Source organism: Coloeus monedula (assembly GCF_965178545.1).
Source record: "Coloeus monedula genome assembly, chromosome: 2".
Lineage (NCBI taxonomy): Eukaryota > Metazoa > Chordata > Aves > Passeriformes > Corvidae > Coloeus > Coloeus monedula.
The window spans coordinates 101,486,890-101,505,762 of record NC_138782.1 but is presented as its reverse complement, the minus strand read 5'-3'; the positions used below and the strand labels follow the sequence as shown (position 1 = coordinate 101,505,762).

The 18,873-nt window shown below is 38.1% G+C and overlaps 1 protein-coding gene across 3 annotated transcripts in view; it reads left to right on the top strand.

Moving 5' to 3' along the window:
- Positions 1 to 18,873, top strand: part of MYT1L (myelin transcription factor 1 like) — a gene marked incomplete at both ends in the record, with an annotated part of 129,854 nt that overhangs the window by 20,334 nt on the left and 90,647 nt on the right. For all 3 annotated transcript variants that reach the window (XM_082277008.1, XM_082277007.1, XM_082277009.1), the window contains one exon: positions 7,968 to 8,338. In XM_082277008.1, the coding sequence (XP_082133134.1) occupies positions 7,968 to 8,338 (371 nt within the window). The remainder of the gene's footprint in view (positions 1 to 7,967; positions 8,339 to 18,873) is intronic.

Below are 18,873 nucleotides of genomic sequence, written 5' to 3'. Positions count from 1 at the left end.
AGGCTGCAATTAGCCGTCGCTAAAATAAAAGCCCCAAACCACCATATCTTGCTTGGACTTTGACCTGTTGCTTTGCCCATTTTCTCTTCTATAGCTTAGTGATTGGACTTTAGCTTTCACAGCCTGGGAAGGTTTGGCTCAACACCTCCCATATTCCAGAAGAGTATGCAGTCATTATGTGGGACTTTTGTGGGGTAGAAAAGATTCCTGACCAGTGTGGCTTAGAGAAGCAATTTTTAATTTCCCACGTGAAGTTTGACTTTACCACCCTGCAATTAGCACTGTCCACTGCTGCTCATTCCTGTAGCAATTTGGCTACTTTAGACTTTAAGCAGTGTTCAAATATGGATGGAAAACCATCTTCAGATGGAGTTTATTCTTGCAGTTGAGTAGGCAGATCACTAGGCTAGAATTAATCTCTTTTTCTGAATTTATTATCCTTCTTTCATTCCTAACAATTCATTAATCCAACTTCACCAGTAGAGCTACTAGCTCTTCTTTAGAATACTGCGTAGTCTTCTGGGAAGGGCAGCCTACTGGAGTGCAGGAAATTCAAGCTGTAGGGTTTTCTGGAATCTAAATATTTATTTTCTGGTCAATTTCTATCAATTGATAGTATCAGCCCTTTCAAGATAATAGTCACTGCCTTAAGAGTAATTGAAAACGTAGCAGTGTTATGCAAATTAATTTGATTTGCTCATTCTTAAAAGGCTGGATTTGTTAGAGGACTTAACTGATAAATGCCTGTTTTCTCTAAAACTCTAAAACTGTTTTACCCTAAAACTCTTCATCTGGAGGTCTGGACTTGGAAGTTATCTAGTCCAAACCAAAAATAATACCTAACAATATCCAGTGGGACAAGTATAGATGCCTTGGGAACTTTCTGCCTGAAGCCTTAAGCAGTAATTTGCTTCCAAGAATATAATTCATAATTTGCTATCTTAAATATAGATGTATACTTGTAGTGGTTTGGCCCAAAATACTCATTACTGTTTATCTTCTGTGAGATAAGAATTAGGAGAAACGCAAAGCAGGCACCAATCTTGAAAGAATATAAAGAAGTTTATTAACAGACCTAAAAGAAGAAAGGAAAAATAATAAAAAAAAAAAATCATGCCACACCTTCAGAACACTTCTCCTCCCCCCACCTTCCTCCCTTCTCCCACTGACAATGTAAAAAGACAACCCTTGAGATGTTCAGTCTGTTTACCACTTCCATAATAACCTTGTTCAGTCCATTTAGGAAGAGGAGTCTCTCTTGCCCATACTATGAAAACATTATCACAACGAGACAGCCACACACTTCCAAATATTGTTCAGTCCATTTAGGAAGAGGAGTCTCTCTGCTCGCATGCGAGTCCCTTCCCCCAACTTGCAGCTTTCCCACAACTGCTTTCGAGGGTCCACTCTTGAAGTTTTTTGGGGTACAATTTTAAGGTTGAGTCGTTCAGAAACAAAAGTTCTCTTCACCCATCTCTGGGAGCATTTCATCTCTAAGAAATCTCTGGGAGCATCTCTAGGAACTGAGGTTTTCTCCTTTCCCATTTGGAGCAAAAGTCCTCATCGCTTCCATCTCTCCCTGTTCAAACTTCTCATGAAATTACAGCTGTGTCAGCATCTGCCTATCTCAGTGCAGGTGCTTTTGCTCACAAGTTGAAGTGAACACTCCACCCCCCATATCTTCAAGAAATTACAACGGGATACTCTGACATATCGTAGCTTCACAACAGAATTTCAGCTTTAAGCATCTCCTCTTTCTCTTCCCTCAGGTTTTCAGCTCTTCACAGCACTAAAAGGGTTAATCTCACCTAGGCCTTGCAGCTGGAATGTGACTTATCACAGTGGAGAGGGGGGAGAGCCGAGCTGCTCAGGCTGCCCACAGCCCTGCTGGGGGGGGGGGGGGTCTGCAGGTGGAACAGGGCCCATTGGCTCCAGGATGGCCGTGGCCCAGCCCGGCCTGGCCTGAGCAGGGCCTGGGCCGGGCCTGCTGGCCCCCACATGGGGCCTGCAGCCACCTGTCCCAGCACTGGAAACGAGAGAAAGCCTCTGCCTCAGGGTTTACTATTTTTAAGTGTATATCACAGAGGCGGTCACAACTTTAAGTGGCTTAAAGAATTGTCCATATTCAAACTGGCCATCTGATAGGTTCTGTTAGGTCATAGAGGAAGCTGTAAGCACCCCTTTGCAAGAACATCCAGGACTATGCTTGCTAACCTATGACAATATGATAAAGTTCCACCTCACAGCCACTTCAGATACTAAAGTACTTAATTTAGTGTTTCTGATAACATCTTTAGGTGTTTGTGTCACAAATTTTTAGATCCTATTCCCTACCAAATGTTTTGGTTTCTGTTAAATTAAATTCTCTCATGAAAAAAAAGAATGAGAACAGTGTTGCTGAGGACACTTTTTAGTTTAAAAATTATTTCATAAGGTTTTTCAAAGTGCTACTAAGAAAGAAAACGTTAACAATACTCCAAGAAAAATACTATTCAGATTTAGAACATAACATTGGCATCATCTTATTTTTTTTCACTTGTATCTTATAGCATGAGGCATCTGAAATACTAGATTTAATAGAAAAGAGATACAAATGAAAAAAGAATGCTGGTAAACATGGCACGTAAGAATTACTTTATCCAAACTAGGTATTTAAAGTCTTCATAGTCATATAACCTCCCTTTCTCATTTTCTTGTTTTCCTCTGAGAGGAAAACCTCCTCCAGATAAAGGTGTCATGTTCCAACTTGGGTGTGTGAGTTGGCGTATCGTGGAGGGAAAACTGTTGGTCAGTATCTGATTTAGAAAATCCCTTATATTTCCTTGGTCCTATGCTATGTATATTTCAATACATATGTTAATTGTTCTAGATTAGAAATAATAACCATACTAATTATACTGGAAAATATTTTATATTAGTAATAAAATATATTAAAAATCAATATGTTCAACTCTAGACAAGAAATATGTATTTCCTGAACAATGCTCCTACTAAATATATCAGTGAGTAGTATCATCAAGTTTTTAATGGAGAAAAATTGCATGAGAGTTAAAAAAATACCACAAGTCATCTTCTAACTAAGGAGTATAAAATGATATATTATTTCTTCTATTTCTTCGATTATTAATGTCTATATGCCCTCTTGGAGATTATCACTATGAAATTCAACAACATTCTTTCCACAAGAATTATTCATGACAGATTCCAAAAACCAGAGGTGACTGAGACACACAGCAAAGCAGTGTAGAATATTCAAAAGTGTGTTTCAGGAAGCCCAAATATATACCCTGCTGAAAGCCAAGAGAGCTGAAGCGTGAGGAGAAAATAAGTCAAAGACAGCTGACCAGGGAAATACAGGGGGCAATGAAAGAACGGATAAAGGCAGACATGACACATGAATCAATGGGGTCAATGCTCTGAGCAGGGATAAACAAGTCTAAAAATAACCAAATAAGGGGATGATCACAGGACCCAAAATTGAAAATGTAGAGAAAATTGCAGAAGCTGTAAGGACAAACAGTAACAGCTTTCACAAATATATGAGGAACAAGAGGTCAGTGGGAGAGACTGTAATATCCATATGTGGGGAAGTCAGTGGCAGAGGCTGCTGGGAAGCCAGCGCAGCCTTCCCCTTGGTGTGCTCTCTGGAGGGACCTCAGGGAACATGCCAGAAACAGAGAGAAGTGTCCTGAAGGCAGAATCTGAAAAATTAATGAAACAAAGGATGAGAGTGGAGCAGGTTAAGAAAGAAAAAGAAGAAAATAGGGCAGCTTAACAGTAGGTTTCAGGTCTGGTGGCCTGTTTCCCAGGTTTCTGAAACACATGGTGAAGATTTTTTTAACTCTTTCAGTCTATGAAGTCTACAGCACATGGGGTATATGTAAGCTGTGTGAGGTATACAGCTGAAAGGCACAAGGAAGCCAGTGCAAGCCAGCCTTATAAAGGTTTTATATGAAAAATCAGCAATGGTTTGTCAAGTATAAATCCTAGTACAGACAAAACCAGGTTCAGGGTTGTGGAATATCTGGTACAAATTAATTGGGAGAGTTGACAAAGGCTGAGTTGAAGTTTACTAGTGATATGACAAGGAGTAATGGTTAGAAGTTGGAAGAGGAGGAATTTAGGCTGGATGTGAGGAAGAAATTCTTCGCTGTGACAGTGGTGAGGTATTGGAACAGGTTGCCCAGGGAGGTTGTGGATGCCCTGTCCCTGGAAGCGTTCAAGGCCAGCTTGGACAAGGCCTAGAGCAATCTAGTGTAGTGGAAGGTGTCCCTGTCCATAGCAACGGGGTTGGAATAGATAATCTTTAAGCTCCCTTCCAACCCAAACCATTCCGTGATTCTATGAACTGGTATAACCCTTAGAAAAGTGATATATTTCCAAGCCTTAGTGTTGGACCCAACCATTAAAATCTACAAATACTTGTTTCTTGTAGCTGCTGATGTGTCCTCAGTTTTAGATGTATGAGCAAAGACACTGAGAATAGATTCATAAAGTTATAAACTAAAGTCAAAGTTCACAACTTCGCTTGAATAGCTGAGTTCCAAATAGTTACTTAATGAGATTTATAAAAGCATCAAAGTCATTGGGCAGCTAACTGGAATTGATTTCCAGTGCCAGTTATGCACTTTCCAGGGGGGCCCTGAATCCCAAGTAATGCCTTAGATTCTCACAAACTTTATAAAATATTGTGTAGAAGACCATAAAGATATGAAAAAATACTGAAGATGACAAAAAAGGGCAGTGACAATTTCTTTCTGCCTTTGACCAATAATTTGTATCTAAAAAGTCGTGCAGTTCTTCTTAGTTGTCAAATACAAAAATTAAACAGTTCAAACCAAAATAGATGTATTTGTTATCCCCCTGTCCTCTGCTTCACTTCTTACACTTTTGTGAATTCCAAAAGAGATTGTTGTGGGGCGTTACTAGATGAAAGCTGTTAAAAGTATTTATTGTTCATAAATGAAAAAAGATTGGGCCAGGATGGAGTTAATTTTCTGGCTTTAGTGTGACAAAATGTCCAATGTCAGATGAGGCTTTGAGCAACCTGGTCTAGTGGAAGGTGTCTCTGCCCATGGCAGGGGGGTTGGAAGTAGATAATCTTTAAGGCCCCTCCCAACCCAAGCCATTCCATGATTCTATGAAAAATTCGAGTTTTTATGAATGCTAGTGGGGAAAAAAGTTACACATCTGTGGGTGCCCTTCTAATTCAGAGCTACCTGAAGTGTCATCATTACCTCTTACAATGTTCTAAGAAGGTTATAATAAGAGGAAGAAAAAAAATCCTGGGGATTTCTGGGAGTAAGCCTGCTCACATCTTTGGAAATAAATACCAGAATTTTGAGAAAATACAATTTAACAAATAATGGCATTGGAAAAAGCTGTAGTGAGGGTAGTATGCATCCAAAAGAGAAGGAACAAAAACCAAGAAAGCAAAGACACAACCATTCATAAATGTTAACCTGTTCCCTTAAATCATACTGAACTGATACACAAGTTTCTAAAAGCTGCCTGAGCCCTAGGACGTGATCCACTCTTGTTTTCCAGGATGCAGCCTCTGTTAGACACCTAAATGAAGCAGGTTCCTCCCTGATTATCCTTCCATTTTCCTTGGCACAACACACACTCTGAAATTCCAGTTCCGAGGACAAATTCTTCTGCCTTCTTTCAGAGCTCCACGTGGAGAGTTTAAAGAGGCAGCTGCTGAAACGCCATAGCACCAGGGAAAGCACCAAAATAAACCTGGAGTAGTCAGAACTACAAGAAACAGTGCTTCCCTTTCACCCCTGGTTTTGTGCAGTGTCCAGACCAATGGATATTGAATTCCTGTTTCTGTCTTGACTGTGATGATGTGGGATGTTTTTCATGGAAAACCTACATTTCCTCTTGATTCTGGGCAGCTGAGTCCTGACCAAGAGGAGGACTCACAGGACAAGAGGCAGGACAGTCATTTGGCAATGAACTGTAGTGGTGATCTAGGACAGGGATTTCTTCTATATTTATAGGTTGTACTTCAAAGTGTCTTTAGATAGAAACAAATGTAGTCCAAACAGAAAACACCAGAAGCTTAGGGGTTGCTACTTTTCGGGTTTAGGGCTCTTAAAATTAGTGAAGATTTGGGCTTTTTGCTCACCTGTTGCATCAGAGTTTCTTGCTTCCAAGTGCACCGGGGCTCATCTTCTATAAGAGGATGCTCTTCCACAGAATATGCCACATGACCTGCTGGATGGAGCATGGCTCTGGAGTCTGGAGGTTGTCGATCTATTCCCCCTCTAGCTTGTATCACTAGGCCCCAACTTAGATGCTGGTGTCTGGAATCTGTATCCCACTAGGACTACTACCCTACTCCCAAGTGAGGTGCTTTGGAATCTGGCTAGATGGATGTACTTAAAATTTATGCCATATTTCTCTCTAGTGTTAATGGAGACAGGCTGTTTTAGGCATGCTGGATTAGACTTTAAAGACACCTGTTGTCCCCACAGAGAGAGAGGCACCTGTGTTGCACGGAGAAGGTCGCCTGTAGCAGGTTTTCCATGAATACTGTCTTTTGTGACTCTGTATGTTCATTAGATATGTGTGTGCCAGGCAGACTGTGGTTTGAAATTTAGGTAAGACAATATCTAAGTTAGGCACTTAAATAAAGTAATTGGGTGCTTAAATAAATTGTTTTTACCTAAGTAGCAGTTTAAGTAATTGGGATGCATAGCTGCTGGTATGCAATTAAATTAGACCAAGATCAAGACTCTGAGGACACCACACAGGGCACATCTGTAGTACTAAATATGGTGAAGCCCCAGGTTTTTCAGTGGTCTGTCAACAGAATATGAAGCATTATAAGAATAGAAGAAAATAAGAGGGCCTTGGTGTATTGGGATAAAGGGAGAAAGACTAAAACGTAAAAGGGGAAGTTATTAGTAGATATGCAGAAAAGGTTATAAAGAACGGTGTAAATATCCCAAAACTAGTTAATCACAGAAAGAAGGCTAAAAACTGATACAGCTTGAGTAATATTTATAGTCACACAATGAAGAAGTTCAAAGATGAGGTTCTTTGAACAAAAAGTAATGTGTGTGTGCAGTCACTCTGCACAGAAGGTTACAGAGGTTACACAAGGGAGATCAGGTCCAACAAACACAGATTATGTAACCTTTGAGAAACAGGTGGCTACTCTGGTAGAGTACTACTCTGAAATACTATTTCTGTTACACTGCATTTAAATACATTAAAATGATCGATAAGGAAGGGGTACTCAATTTTTTAAAAGTCTGACTTTCTTCATTGACAACAGATTTTGTTTATTGTTTGATTTTTTTGATATGAGAACACTTGAAACACTAGCCATGATAATTATTGGGGTTGGTTGTGTTGGGGAGCTTGTTTTCCCATTTATCCAGCCTTGTAGCATATAATGGAGAAAAAAAGTGGAGAATTTAAGAGTGATTCATTATTTTTTTATTATTATGTTACTATTTATAATAATAACAAACAACAACATTCAGAATATGATCATATTTTCATTATTTAAACATAATTGAAACGTATCTTAACTGCACACAGTCAAAATACTGCGTACTACAAAATTATGAAGCATTTCTTTATTCCTGATTGTTGTACTGCTAGCTACAGGTAGGACAAGTTTGCTGGTTTTTTAACTATATTCATCTGCCTTAGAACGGAGTGTAACATGTCAAAGAGCAAATAGAATGAGAAGGAAAAACACACATTTGTATCACTTCTGAAACTGTTACGCTGTCATGTATGTGTGACATTTTCAGGCAAATAATAGTCGCTTGCATTTTCACAGGTTTTTAAGTGTCCTCCCCGTTGGTTATCATTGCCTAAACATCATTTTACTTTGAAAACATGCATTTTGAGAACAGCAGCTGATCGTGATGTAGAATTAGAATATATGACTAAATGAAATCTGGAGGACAGTGTAATAATTTGCATCTTTTATTTTTGAACAGTGTTTATGGCTGTCCGTTGGCAAAAAAAAGAAAAACACAAGATAAACAACCCCAAGAACCAGCCCCCAAAAGAAAACCCTTTGTGGTTAAAGCAGACAACTCTTCAGTAGATGAGTGCTATGAGACTGATGGAACAGAGGAAATGGATGAAAAGGAAGAGGAAGAAGAAGAAGAGGATGAAGAAGAGGAGGAATATTCTGACGATAATGAGGAGCAAGGTGATGAGGAGGAGGATGATGAGGAGATAGATCGAGAAGAAGAGGAGGAGATTGAGGAGGAAGAAGAGGAGGATGAAGAGGAAGGTGAAGATGTGGAGGATGAAGAGGAGGAGGAAGAAGAAGAGGAGGAAGAAGAGGAGGAGGAGGAAGAACGTGGTAATAATCAGAGTATTAGTAAAAAGTAAACAATGTGTGTTTTCTGGGTTAATCTTCCAGTGTGGTGTGTGAGGATTTAGCTGTTCAGTTCTCATTAAAACTAATGGAAGTCATGCAGTTAAATCTCTGTGCTCCACACTGAAAATATACCCCGCTGTGTTCTCTTAACATTTATTTTAATAAGTCTGTCTTCCAAATATTTTTTAATACACCAGCACTCACATTTCAAACAAGGAGGGTGGAGGTGTGTCTGTGCTAAAAATGCTTGCATAAAATGTAATCCTAGTAGTGGATTAATGCATGCAGTTACCAGGAGAATATTCACAAAGGTAGAAGCAAAGCATCAGCTACAGCTGGGTGCCTGTACTGATCATTTGCACGTGTATTTGCTAGATCTGTTTATACAATGTCAACAATTGCCCACATAAATTCTGTCACAAGTTTGCAGATAATTTTTGTGAGCAAAAATACCTCTTCCCTTCAAAAATTTTGCCCTATACTTTTCCCTACCCCAAGAAACTATTCAGAATTAACTATTATAACACACTTTGGTTCTTTTAGACTTGAATTCTGTGTGCTTTAGTTGATTCTATTAAAATGTAGTGAGTGACAGGTTTACATAGATAACGTCTTTCTAAAATGCGTCTATTTTTGTTATCATGCCGTGGCATAAATGCCGTTTAGACATACAGGTTACTGATAGTAACCAAATTAATGCAGTAGCAATGTGATTAGCCTATTCAACTTTCTCTTTTTTTGGGATATTTGACTTCATATAATACTTTCAAAATACGTAATCACTGTCCATTTACTCCATATGCTGATGACAGACATCATAATGCTCTGGGGTGAAATGAAGGAATCATGCAAAAATTAATGAGCTATCTAAAAAGTATTTTGTTCCCATTTCCAGGGAACACGTTTTTGGTTGGGTAGATTCACCTTTCTAACCAATAAAAATATAAGAAAAGCTTTCAGCACTCCTCAGTTGGATTCCTCTTAGGAACCAGGTATGAAAGTTGTATGACTTTTGTTTCAGCATTCTGTAAGGTCAGATCTTAAATCTTAAATAAAGACTTTGGAAGTATTCTTTCCATTTGGGTGAGATGGTGGCCAGCTGGGTGGCTGTCAGAGTTTTCTCAGATACTGCATCTGTAGGGTTTCCTCAATTGCCTAAATTTGCCACAAAATTGGTAGAGAATAAATGGTCAGTCTAAAAGTTGCATGAGTTTGATGCAACAGGGAAGTAATTTCCTTTTGCAGGGAACTCTGCTGTTTCAGAACCTGGAAGAGAAGCTGTGTTAGATCAGGCTGATGTGCAGCTGCTGTTGCTCTCTTGATGAGCAAGTGCAGGATGTCCAGCAGTTTCTTTAACAAATAGTGGTGACTGAGTTTGTTGGTGCTTAGATTATGGTGCAACTGCTGTGATTTCAGCTGACATTTAAAACTTTGAATCTACACTATCAAAAATGATAAAAGTAAAAAAAAAAAAAAAAGCTAAAGCAAAACTCAAGAGCTCAAGAAAATTGCTTCTGGCAAGCCAGCAGGCTTGATACTCAGTTTATTTTTCTATGATAATGAAACACAGTGGTTTACTTATTCCAACACAGTTAAACATGCAGTTAGTGGTCCTAATCAATGTGAAGAGGCTGACATTGTTTTTTGACTGCTTTCCTTCCATATATAGTAGGCTGTGGTTAAGAACTGCAAAAAATTTACAAAGGTACCTCTATTAGCTGCTCTGCATATTACTTGAAATTAAAATTTATGTAGGTCAGGTTTTTCTTAGCAACTCATTCTATTCCAGTAACAAAACAAATGTACATTAATAAACAAATATATGTTCTATCTAAAAGATCAGTCATTAAGAAAAATTCCTCATAAAAACAGAAATGTGATAATAGAATTTTATATGAAAAATATTTCATGATCCTTTTGAGTATCAACATAGTAATCAGTATGCAACAGTCCCAGTTGGAGCAGAGATGATTTACAAGGAAGAGTTGCTAGCAATTAATGAGGAAGATAGTATGGAGTTCCTTATGTCTATGCCAGAGTAGAGAGTGATAATAGTTTGGTTTTGGTGAGGTCTAGAAACTAATCAATAAATCATATTTTTTAAAATAGTTGATTTCCTGTTGTTTCCAGTAGGGATAATGATGGTTCACTTTATCTTGCTTGTAGCATAACCTGCATTGGTGAAATTTGGACAGCTGATTTTCCAGGAAAAAAAGGTGCAAAATTAGGTGTCCTTAAACTACATGGTCTGAATATGACTCTTGCCTTTATCTATTGACTATATGGAAAATTAGATCTGTCAGCTATGAATTTAGTTGATTTAGCATCAGTCACTTGCTGCTCACTACAAGTCTCAACACAATATAGTAGCAAACCATCTTATAAGTCACCTTAGCAGGAAGTCTTAATGTGTCTTAGTATTCCTATCCCTAGAAACAAAATGCAGAATTGTCCACTGGTCACCAGGATGCCTGCACAGTTTTCATATAAGTTTCTGTCACTAGTGCTGTAGATGATGGAAGTTCAGAAAATTTCCAGAAGTAGCTATAGTCTAGGTGAACAAAACAGTTAAAATTGTAAGTATTGGTGACAGAAGAATTTCGTCAGCAAGTATAGGATAGGATAGGACTATAGAGGCAGAAATGGGGAGAGGGGAAAGGGAGAGGGTGGGAGGGTAAGTGTGAGGTATTTTACCATTTCTTAGGTCAAATTCCGTTTTCTAGTAGAAAAGGGTAAATCCTGAGGAACTCAAGTATGTCACTGGTGTGTCCTTGCCCATTCCTGTTTTGTTTAAAGGAATGGGAATTTTGGATGAGGTTCTCAGAAGATAGAGATAATATACAGGTAATGAAGGTAAACAGTTCTTATTGGAAATACTTGGGCATTCACTGAAACCATCACAGCCTTTTTGAAAATCACATTTTGTAGCCTTGTCGCTGGTAAACTAAAGGACTTGGAGAACATAGATATATCCTAGCAGTCTCATAAATCTCAAAATATCAATTTAAAAGGAAAGAAAACAACAAAACTTTTTAGATGAATCCTAAGTTCTGTGCTTGTACTTCTGTACACAATCCTTTGAACCAAAGTTCATGTTTTAAACTCTCCGTCAATGGCTAGCATATCCTCTTTAAATTTCCGTTAAATCTGAATCTCTTTGAAGAGCAGGTATTTATCCGTCTATCTATGAAGAGACTTGAGAAGCCCTTATGTTCAACACAGCCACTAAATGAAAGATGAGTCTTTCCGATTTTCCTTCTATCCCAGGAAAAAAAGGACAGATAGAGATGACCTGTGTTATGATAACCTAACCTGTAAATTGAAACACAAATGGGAAGGAGTGAGAGTAAAAGCTACTTTTGGAGCACCCCTTCTTTGTGATGACAAAGAACCTTTGGATTAAAAACTGAAGTGTGCATTCAATTTGCAAAGCAAACCGAAGTACCTTCTTCCGAGATGAGCTTGCTTCAGGTTGTTGGATCCTAAAGACTCTTTCACAATACTTTTCTATTTAAAAAAATCTCCCTTGGAGGGACTCCCAGAACTGATGTTCCAAGGACCATTTAGTCCATACCACATGAAGACATTCAAAATGCTTGTACTCTGGCTATTTTCTAATCAGGAGCAGGAGGAGTTAGGTTGATTCTAGACCTAAGGAAATTTAATACATCATTTAAATCATTTCACAGATGATGCTACAAAAACTATTGCAGTTTCTTAACAGGTGAATTGTGAGTCTTTTAGATGCTCCCTTACATTTTCTATTGAACTCAAGGTAGTTGGCATAACCAGTATACTAATATGTGGTATTGCACCTAATTTTTCAAGTGAAATACACTTCAAAAGTAGTTGTAAACCACAGATAGCAATGTGTATTCAAAGGAGACACAGTAGAGGTTTTTCTAATAAGAAAAACTTGCACATGGACATAGAGATAGACATTCTACCTCTTTTCATATTTCATAGAATCATAGAATTATTTAGGTTGGAAATGACCTCTAAGATCATTTAATCCAACAGTATTTGTTTTAATTGTGGGATTGTTTTTAAAAATCTCATAATAGGTTTGTGTTTTTACTTTTATTTGCATGAATACAACACAGACAGACCCTCAAAATGTGAAATCCACCTATCAGGTCTATTAAGATTGTTAGTGCCCTCCACTGTCTTCCTGATCCCCTTAGCAGACGGCATCTGAAGCACTTGTGTCCTGTAAGCAAGGAGACGCAAACACCAATGTAAAAGATGAAAGAAGCCCATGTGCTGAGGAAGGCATGGTGGCACACAACTTTCCAGCTGTGCATGCTGCTGAAAACACTCCTGATAAAGTAAACATCTTGATGAAATGATGACAACCTATCTGTATTTGGAAGGTCATCTGTCAGCCTGCTGACCACTAATCATATTCATTTATTTAAACTGTTAGCAGGAAAGTGGTCATCTATTTGGTGAACACAGTTAGGTGTTCAGTCTTAATCAGAGCAGAGAGCTACACTCACGTGTACCTCACAAACAAAACACTTAATAGAAGTAAATTCTATCTTTAAATTAAGAGGCCAGAAAGCATAATTTCACTGCTTAGGACAATGTATATGGGAAAAAAGTATCTTTTTCAGGGCCAAAGAAGACTAAACAAATACCTGATATTTTCATAATGCAAAGCAGATTTAAACTCTTTGCTAGTAAACTTTACCGCTGTACTGTACCTTGATAAAAGAAGATAGCCTGTGCTTGGGATGTCTCATACCCTAATAATAACAACCTGAAGAAAAGAAAAAAATTAGAGTTGCTGCTGGAAGACATTTATCCTGGCCATTACATTCTTCTCCTCTGGATAAAAAGTAAAAGCCTTTTTGGTCTAGTTACCAAGTGCTCAATCCTGGGAGTTATTGAGTAAAGCCTCAGCATAAGAACTTTTATTGATACTGAGATCAGCTCAGTTTATTAGAGCACAATGCTAATAATATCAAGGTTGTGTGTTTGATCCCTTTATGGGCCATTTTCTTAAGAGTTGCACTAGATGATCCTTGGGGTTCCCTTCCAACTCAGAATATTCTGTGAATCTGTGATACCTTCTTTTTCCATTGAAGAAGCAAGCATGGATTACAATATGTCCTGCTGTTTAGCTGTTTATATGTCACACTGAGAGATTCAGACTCAGCATTTTCACTAAAAATTTTTGTTGGAAATAATGCAATTGAAAAATATGGAACTGGTAGTTCAGACCTGGAAACCTCAAGGTTGTTGGAGTAGGGTGGGGAAACAGCTAGCTGGTAAATACCCCCTAGATACTTCTAGTTCTTGTGGGAAAAGTTCGGATCTTTTAATTACTGTTGTTATGTGTTTGTGGTTGGCTGGTTGGTCGGTTGGTTGGTTGGTTGCTCGGTTGGTTTGTTGATTGCTCGGTTGGTTTGTTGATTGCTTAAGTATGACTCAAGTGTTAGTTTAGTAAATTTTGCTTTTTGCTGTGTTCCATGCTCAAGGTCTTTACTATACATAGACAATATAATTTAAACTCATTAAACAGCATTATTTAAACTTTATTTTTTAGTTCTCTGAAGTAAGATTGGGTCTGATACTGAGCTTGTTTGCATCAAGGCAAATCAAGAATAGCTATATGTCAGTAGTGTTCCATTTATGTGAGGTGGTGTGTTGCACATGTCATCCCTAGCTTTTCCTCCCTTTGAAGAACTGTTTTAGAAGACTTACTTCTGTTTGAATGTTTAACTCAGAAGCTCAGTAAACCTTCTGGGCTGTGTCTGGAAACTTACATAGCCCTCTTCATCTCAGCTTCCACATTTAAATTTAGGAATGTACTTAAGTATCATTCTCATTTAGAGGTTTACATATTTAACTCCCTTGCAACAAATAAAAGGCCTTAAATGATAATGTGAAATATCTGATCCTTCAAGAGCAAATGATTCAGTTATAGCTTTCTGCAGTGTAAAGAAATTATTCACCTTTGATGAGACAGTTTATAGATCTCTGTCATACACAACTTCAGTTGATGTAAGCAGAAATTCTGTAGAGGACGTTGGGATACTTAAAGAGTTCGGGGTCTGAACTGAAGGCCTTAATAAAAGCATCAAGGAACACATTCAGCACCACATCTGATTTCAGTGCTGCTTTATTCTGAAACTGTTTTACATGGCATGGGGCTGCTTGTTTGTATTTTTAATACACTAACCCTTTACTTCAGTGTTAGCTGAACATGAAATGTTAGGTCCATTGTACCAGCAAATTGTTTCAGGGCTTATCTGTGACCAAAGCTTTCTCTAGTCTTGCCAGAGCAATAGGTCTGCAAAGGAACCATGTCTCAGCAGTGCTGCTTTGGATTCTCACAGATTGCAGTCCTCAAGAAGAGGCTGCCTTTTCTGCATTTCCATTGCATCCTTCTGTCTGCAGAAAAATGCTGAGTGGATCCTTGATTTTTCCTATTTCATTTGTTGTCTGGCAAGATCTTACAGTAAGATTAGTTCTTTCTGGAATGAGATGGATTGGAGAAGAAATTAAAGTGCTGTAGTCTTAGAGCTGTAGCTCTATCCTCACTTAGACTCTCTGTAACCTGTTCATCGCCAGTGATCTCCTGGTTTTGGCACAACTGTGCCAAGAAGACAGTTGGTTATACGATGTCGTGTTTTAAAGAACCAATAGTTAACTCAGTTATGTAGCAGGTCTTTGCATCCATATTTGTAAATGACATTTTGACATTTTTGTAGAAGGTCTAATATCTGGAATATATCACTTTTAGAAACATATTCAGGGGTTGTACAGAACTGAATTCCTCATGATCTTTCTTTTAATTCCTTTGTCTTTCACAGTGCTACTTCAAAGGGTCCATTGCCCACACTGTACTGCACGTTACACAGTGACCACAGACTCTGTGTGAATCCTTCTTGACACTACAGATGTAATGATTCTTTAAAATAACTTTTGCTTGGTCAGTATTACAGGTTCCTGTTTTTCCTCTTGTGTTTAGAGTGCAGCTCTAAGAGCAATTTTGATGACCCTATTAATTCACAATTCCCACTGGGCTTACAGTGTTTGTCCTAAAAGAGTGAACACAAATGGTAACTTTTCACCCTGAAAAGCAGAGAACTGTATTTGGTAACTGTGGGAGTTAATTTTGCCCTACTACAGGTCCTCCAGGAGATAATGAAATAAAATTGCAGACTGGATTGATAATTTCTTCTGGTCCATGTCCATTCTCACAAATCAAATTTGCAGTTCTGGCAAATGCCTCAGGTCACAGAAATTTTGTTTAACTGAAATATATAATCGTAACAGAGAATTCTTTTGAAACAAAATGTGTAATGAACATATATATGTAATCTTGAATACTTTTGTATTATGAAAGCATTTCTTCTTTATTTTACAAGTCTCAAAACAAATGAGGTTTGTTCTTTTGTCACTTACATCACATATGACATAGTCCTTTTTTACTATAAGAAACACTTGCCCTACTGTAAATTAACATATTCTTCAGATTTTTTTTATTGAGAGTAGACTCTGGGAGCTACAATTACTGAGCTGGACATCAAGGAAGGCCAAGTCATTAGCAGAATACAAAGAAAACTAATGACAGGAAAGAAACCGCATAAAGGAGGCTGGGTTTGGTCACTGTTGTTGAAATCCTCAGAATTATGTGGTACATTGAGGCTTCACGTGGAAAGTAAAAGTACTGAAAATAGTCACTAAGCATGTCAAATATCCATACCACCACATGGAAACTGTGGCAGTAAATATGCAGTAAATATTATTGCTTTAGCAAAAATTTGTGGTGGATCTGTTAGAGAAAGTTAACAGGATTGACAGCTCAAGACTTAGTGGGGGTTTATTAGGTGAACTCATCATCTGATAGTTCTGTCATCCCAAAAGCTTAATTTTGCAGGCTATACTACTCTATAGGAAGGGTGAGTACTAGTATTGCTGTGACACTAAAGGAGAGCTGAGCTTACAATTTCAAAAACTGACAAATCAAGCAGGTATTTTCTTCCTTGTGCTCCACAGACATGGATTACTGACAGAACAAGGGCAAGGTCTTTGTGGCATGAGCACTTCCAATCACCTAACACAGGAGTGTTTATGAAGCTGCCCAGGCCCATGTCAGACTAGGGTTCTGTCAGTACAAAGCATGTGTGGTGGGATTCCTTACTTGTCATATATACTTTAGGGCAAGCTGTGCAACTGCTTTTCTTCTGATTTCTATTGTATCAAATCTATTGTTTGACAAACTGCCTCCACTTATTGTAGAAGTTCTGTATAAACAAAATACATCTGCTAAACAGTTTCTTGGACATCCTGTAAAGAACTGGACTGAACTTTTTACAGAATACTGTCATTCTGTCTTCTGCAATAATTAAAGCATTGTTCAACTTCAAAGGCTGGCATCTAGTGGAAAGTTAAAAATTGTTTCTTCTTTTATTGCAATGTTTTGAATAAAACTTTGCCCTCAGGTCATTAAGAGAAAAATATATTTTGTAATGTAATAGTGGACACAGAGAATAATAGATCATTAGTAGGAATGACTGTTAGGAATATGGCTGGACTTGGACTTACAGAAAATATACTAAAGTTTTTAGTAGTATTTGTTTATTATCTAGTGAGCACAGTCTGTGAATGTCCTTCCCTGAAAGTACAGCCAAAAAGGGCAACTTTTAGATGAACAGAAACTGGAATCTCGGCTAAGGATCCTGTTACATTTGTGGAGTGAGATAAATGTTTCACAATAGAATGGAATGAAAATACTGCCCCTGTCTGTAATGCAGGTGCCTGAGTTAAGTGTGACAAGTGATGCCAGGGTTCAATGCCACGTGTCCTTCTTTCCTAACACAGAAGGTTGGAGACTAGACCAGTGACTGCTTTGTGTAGGGAACGCTCTTACACGTTCTGATGGAGCTCTATTACACCCTAGAAAAAACATTCAAGAACTGCCATAGACCAAAAAGGGTCATTCTCCTGAGAATGCAGGCCATGCTGAATTCTGTCTTTTCTCCAAGGACCCTGTAACCATCTTATGGCTTGACTTCTTATTAGGCTACAAAATCAGTCCTGGGCACAGGGAACAGATTCTATATTTCTCTCTTCAAGGCAGGTGTCCTTGTAATATCTGCAATAAAGAGATTATATTTTTGCACGACCAAATAACATGAAAAAAAAAAGTTATGGGTCTTACTCTACTCTTGTGTTTTCTGCTTCCTAATAGAACTTGAATCCAGCTTTTATTGTGGTGACTAGCAAATGTTTTTGGGAACTATGGTACGAAATCCACATAAACCATGAGAGCTTATACTCTTAGTCTTCTGGTTCTTTAGTGAGTGACCCACTAAACAATGTGTTTAACCTGGGCTATGGGCAGGTGGGGATGAGCAGGGGAAATAAAGAAGGAAACAGGCTGTTCTTCTCTGGCTACAGATTAAGCAAGCCAATCAAAGCAGCACTTCCTGGGAAGCCTTTTTCTTTCAGGTGTGCATTAGAGCATACCTATTGGATTAGGTTTCTCTGGGAATTTATGTATGAAAAGACCCACTGTCTAGAAGCTTTCAGTGCTTAAATAGCAGATAGATGGAGAGCTTTGTAAGGCTGGAGCTTTTTCAGTACACAGCAAAGCAGAGCTTTGAGCAGCTGATCAGTATTAAGCTGTCTCTCAGGTTTAAAGCACAGATGAGTATAGATGTAGTTGTATCACCAAGAAAAATAGAAATACAACTGTTCCTTTCTATACAACATGCCACATGAGAAGTCTAATCTGAAAGTGTTTTAGAAATTACTGCTGCTATTCATATGACTTTTTTTAAAGTGATTCATGTTGAAATCCCCATTAAAGACATGGTATGAGTTTAAGGACAAATTCAGTTCAATGGCCGGAAGGTCTTCGGACACAGCAATGGAAACAATATGTTCCAAATGTAAAAGCAGTGACAGGGATTATGCAGGAAAGAAAAATGCAGAAAGATTTAAAGAAACGTAGGAGGTTAGCATGGGAGTACTGCAGAGAGCAAGTGAAATATGCTGTTAGGATTCCTTCATGGACAGCAGGAAATGACAGATGTGAAAGCTGCAGTAAAGAATCTGCATTGTGTGGAATCTTTAATTTAAAAGTTAAAAGGCTTTAAGATGGAAGATCAGGGCTAGACAAAATACCCACACCCACAGGCGATGCAGGACAGTTTTTTCTGTTATATTTTCTCCTCCCTAGTTATATGTGAGCATTTTCCTATAGTTCACAATGTGAAGTAACTTACTGTGTCTTTTTATATTAATGATAGAATTCGTTATCATTGTCATTAGTAGAATTAGAACTAGAGACATGCAGAGCTCTTTCAGAACCCCATGCAATATGTGTAGATTCTCTGAGACTTTTTATAATATTGAAAACAAGGATTTTTAAACTATACTTGATGTCTGGATAAGATACAAACAGCAGTGAGCCAAAATTACTAACTGTTTAAAAAATGCATAACTAGAAGTAATAGCAATGTATCTATTAAAGAAAGAATAACTGTCCTCTGGCA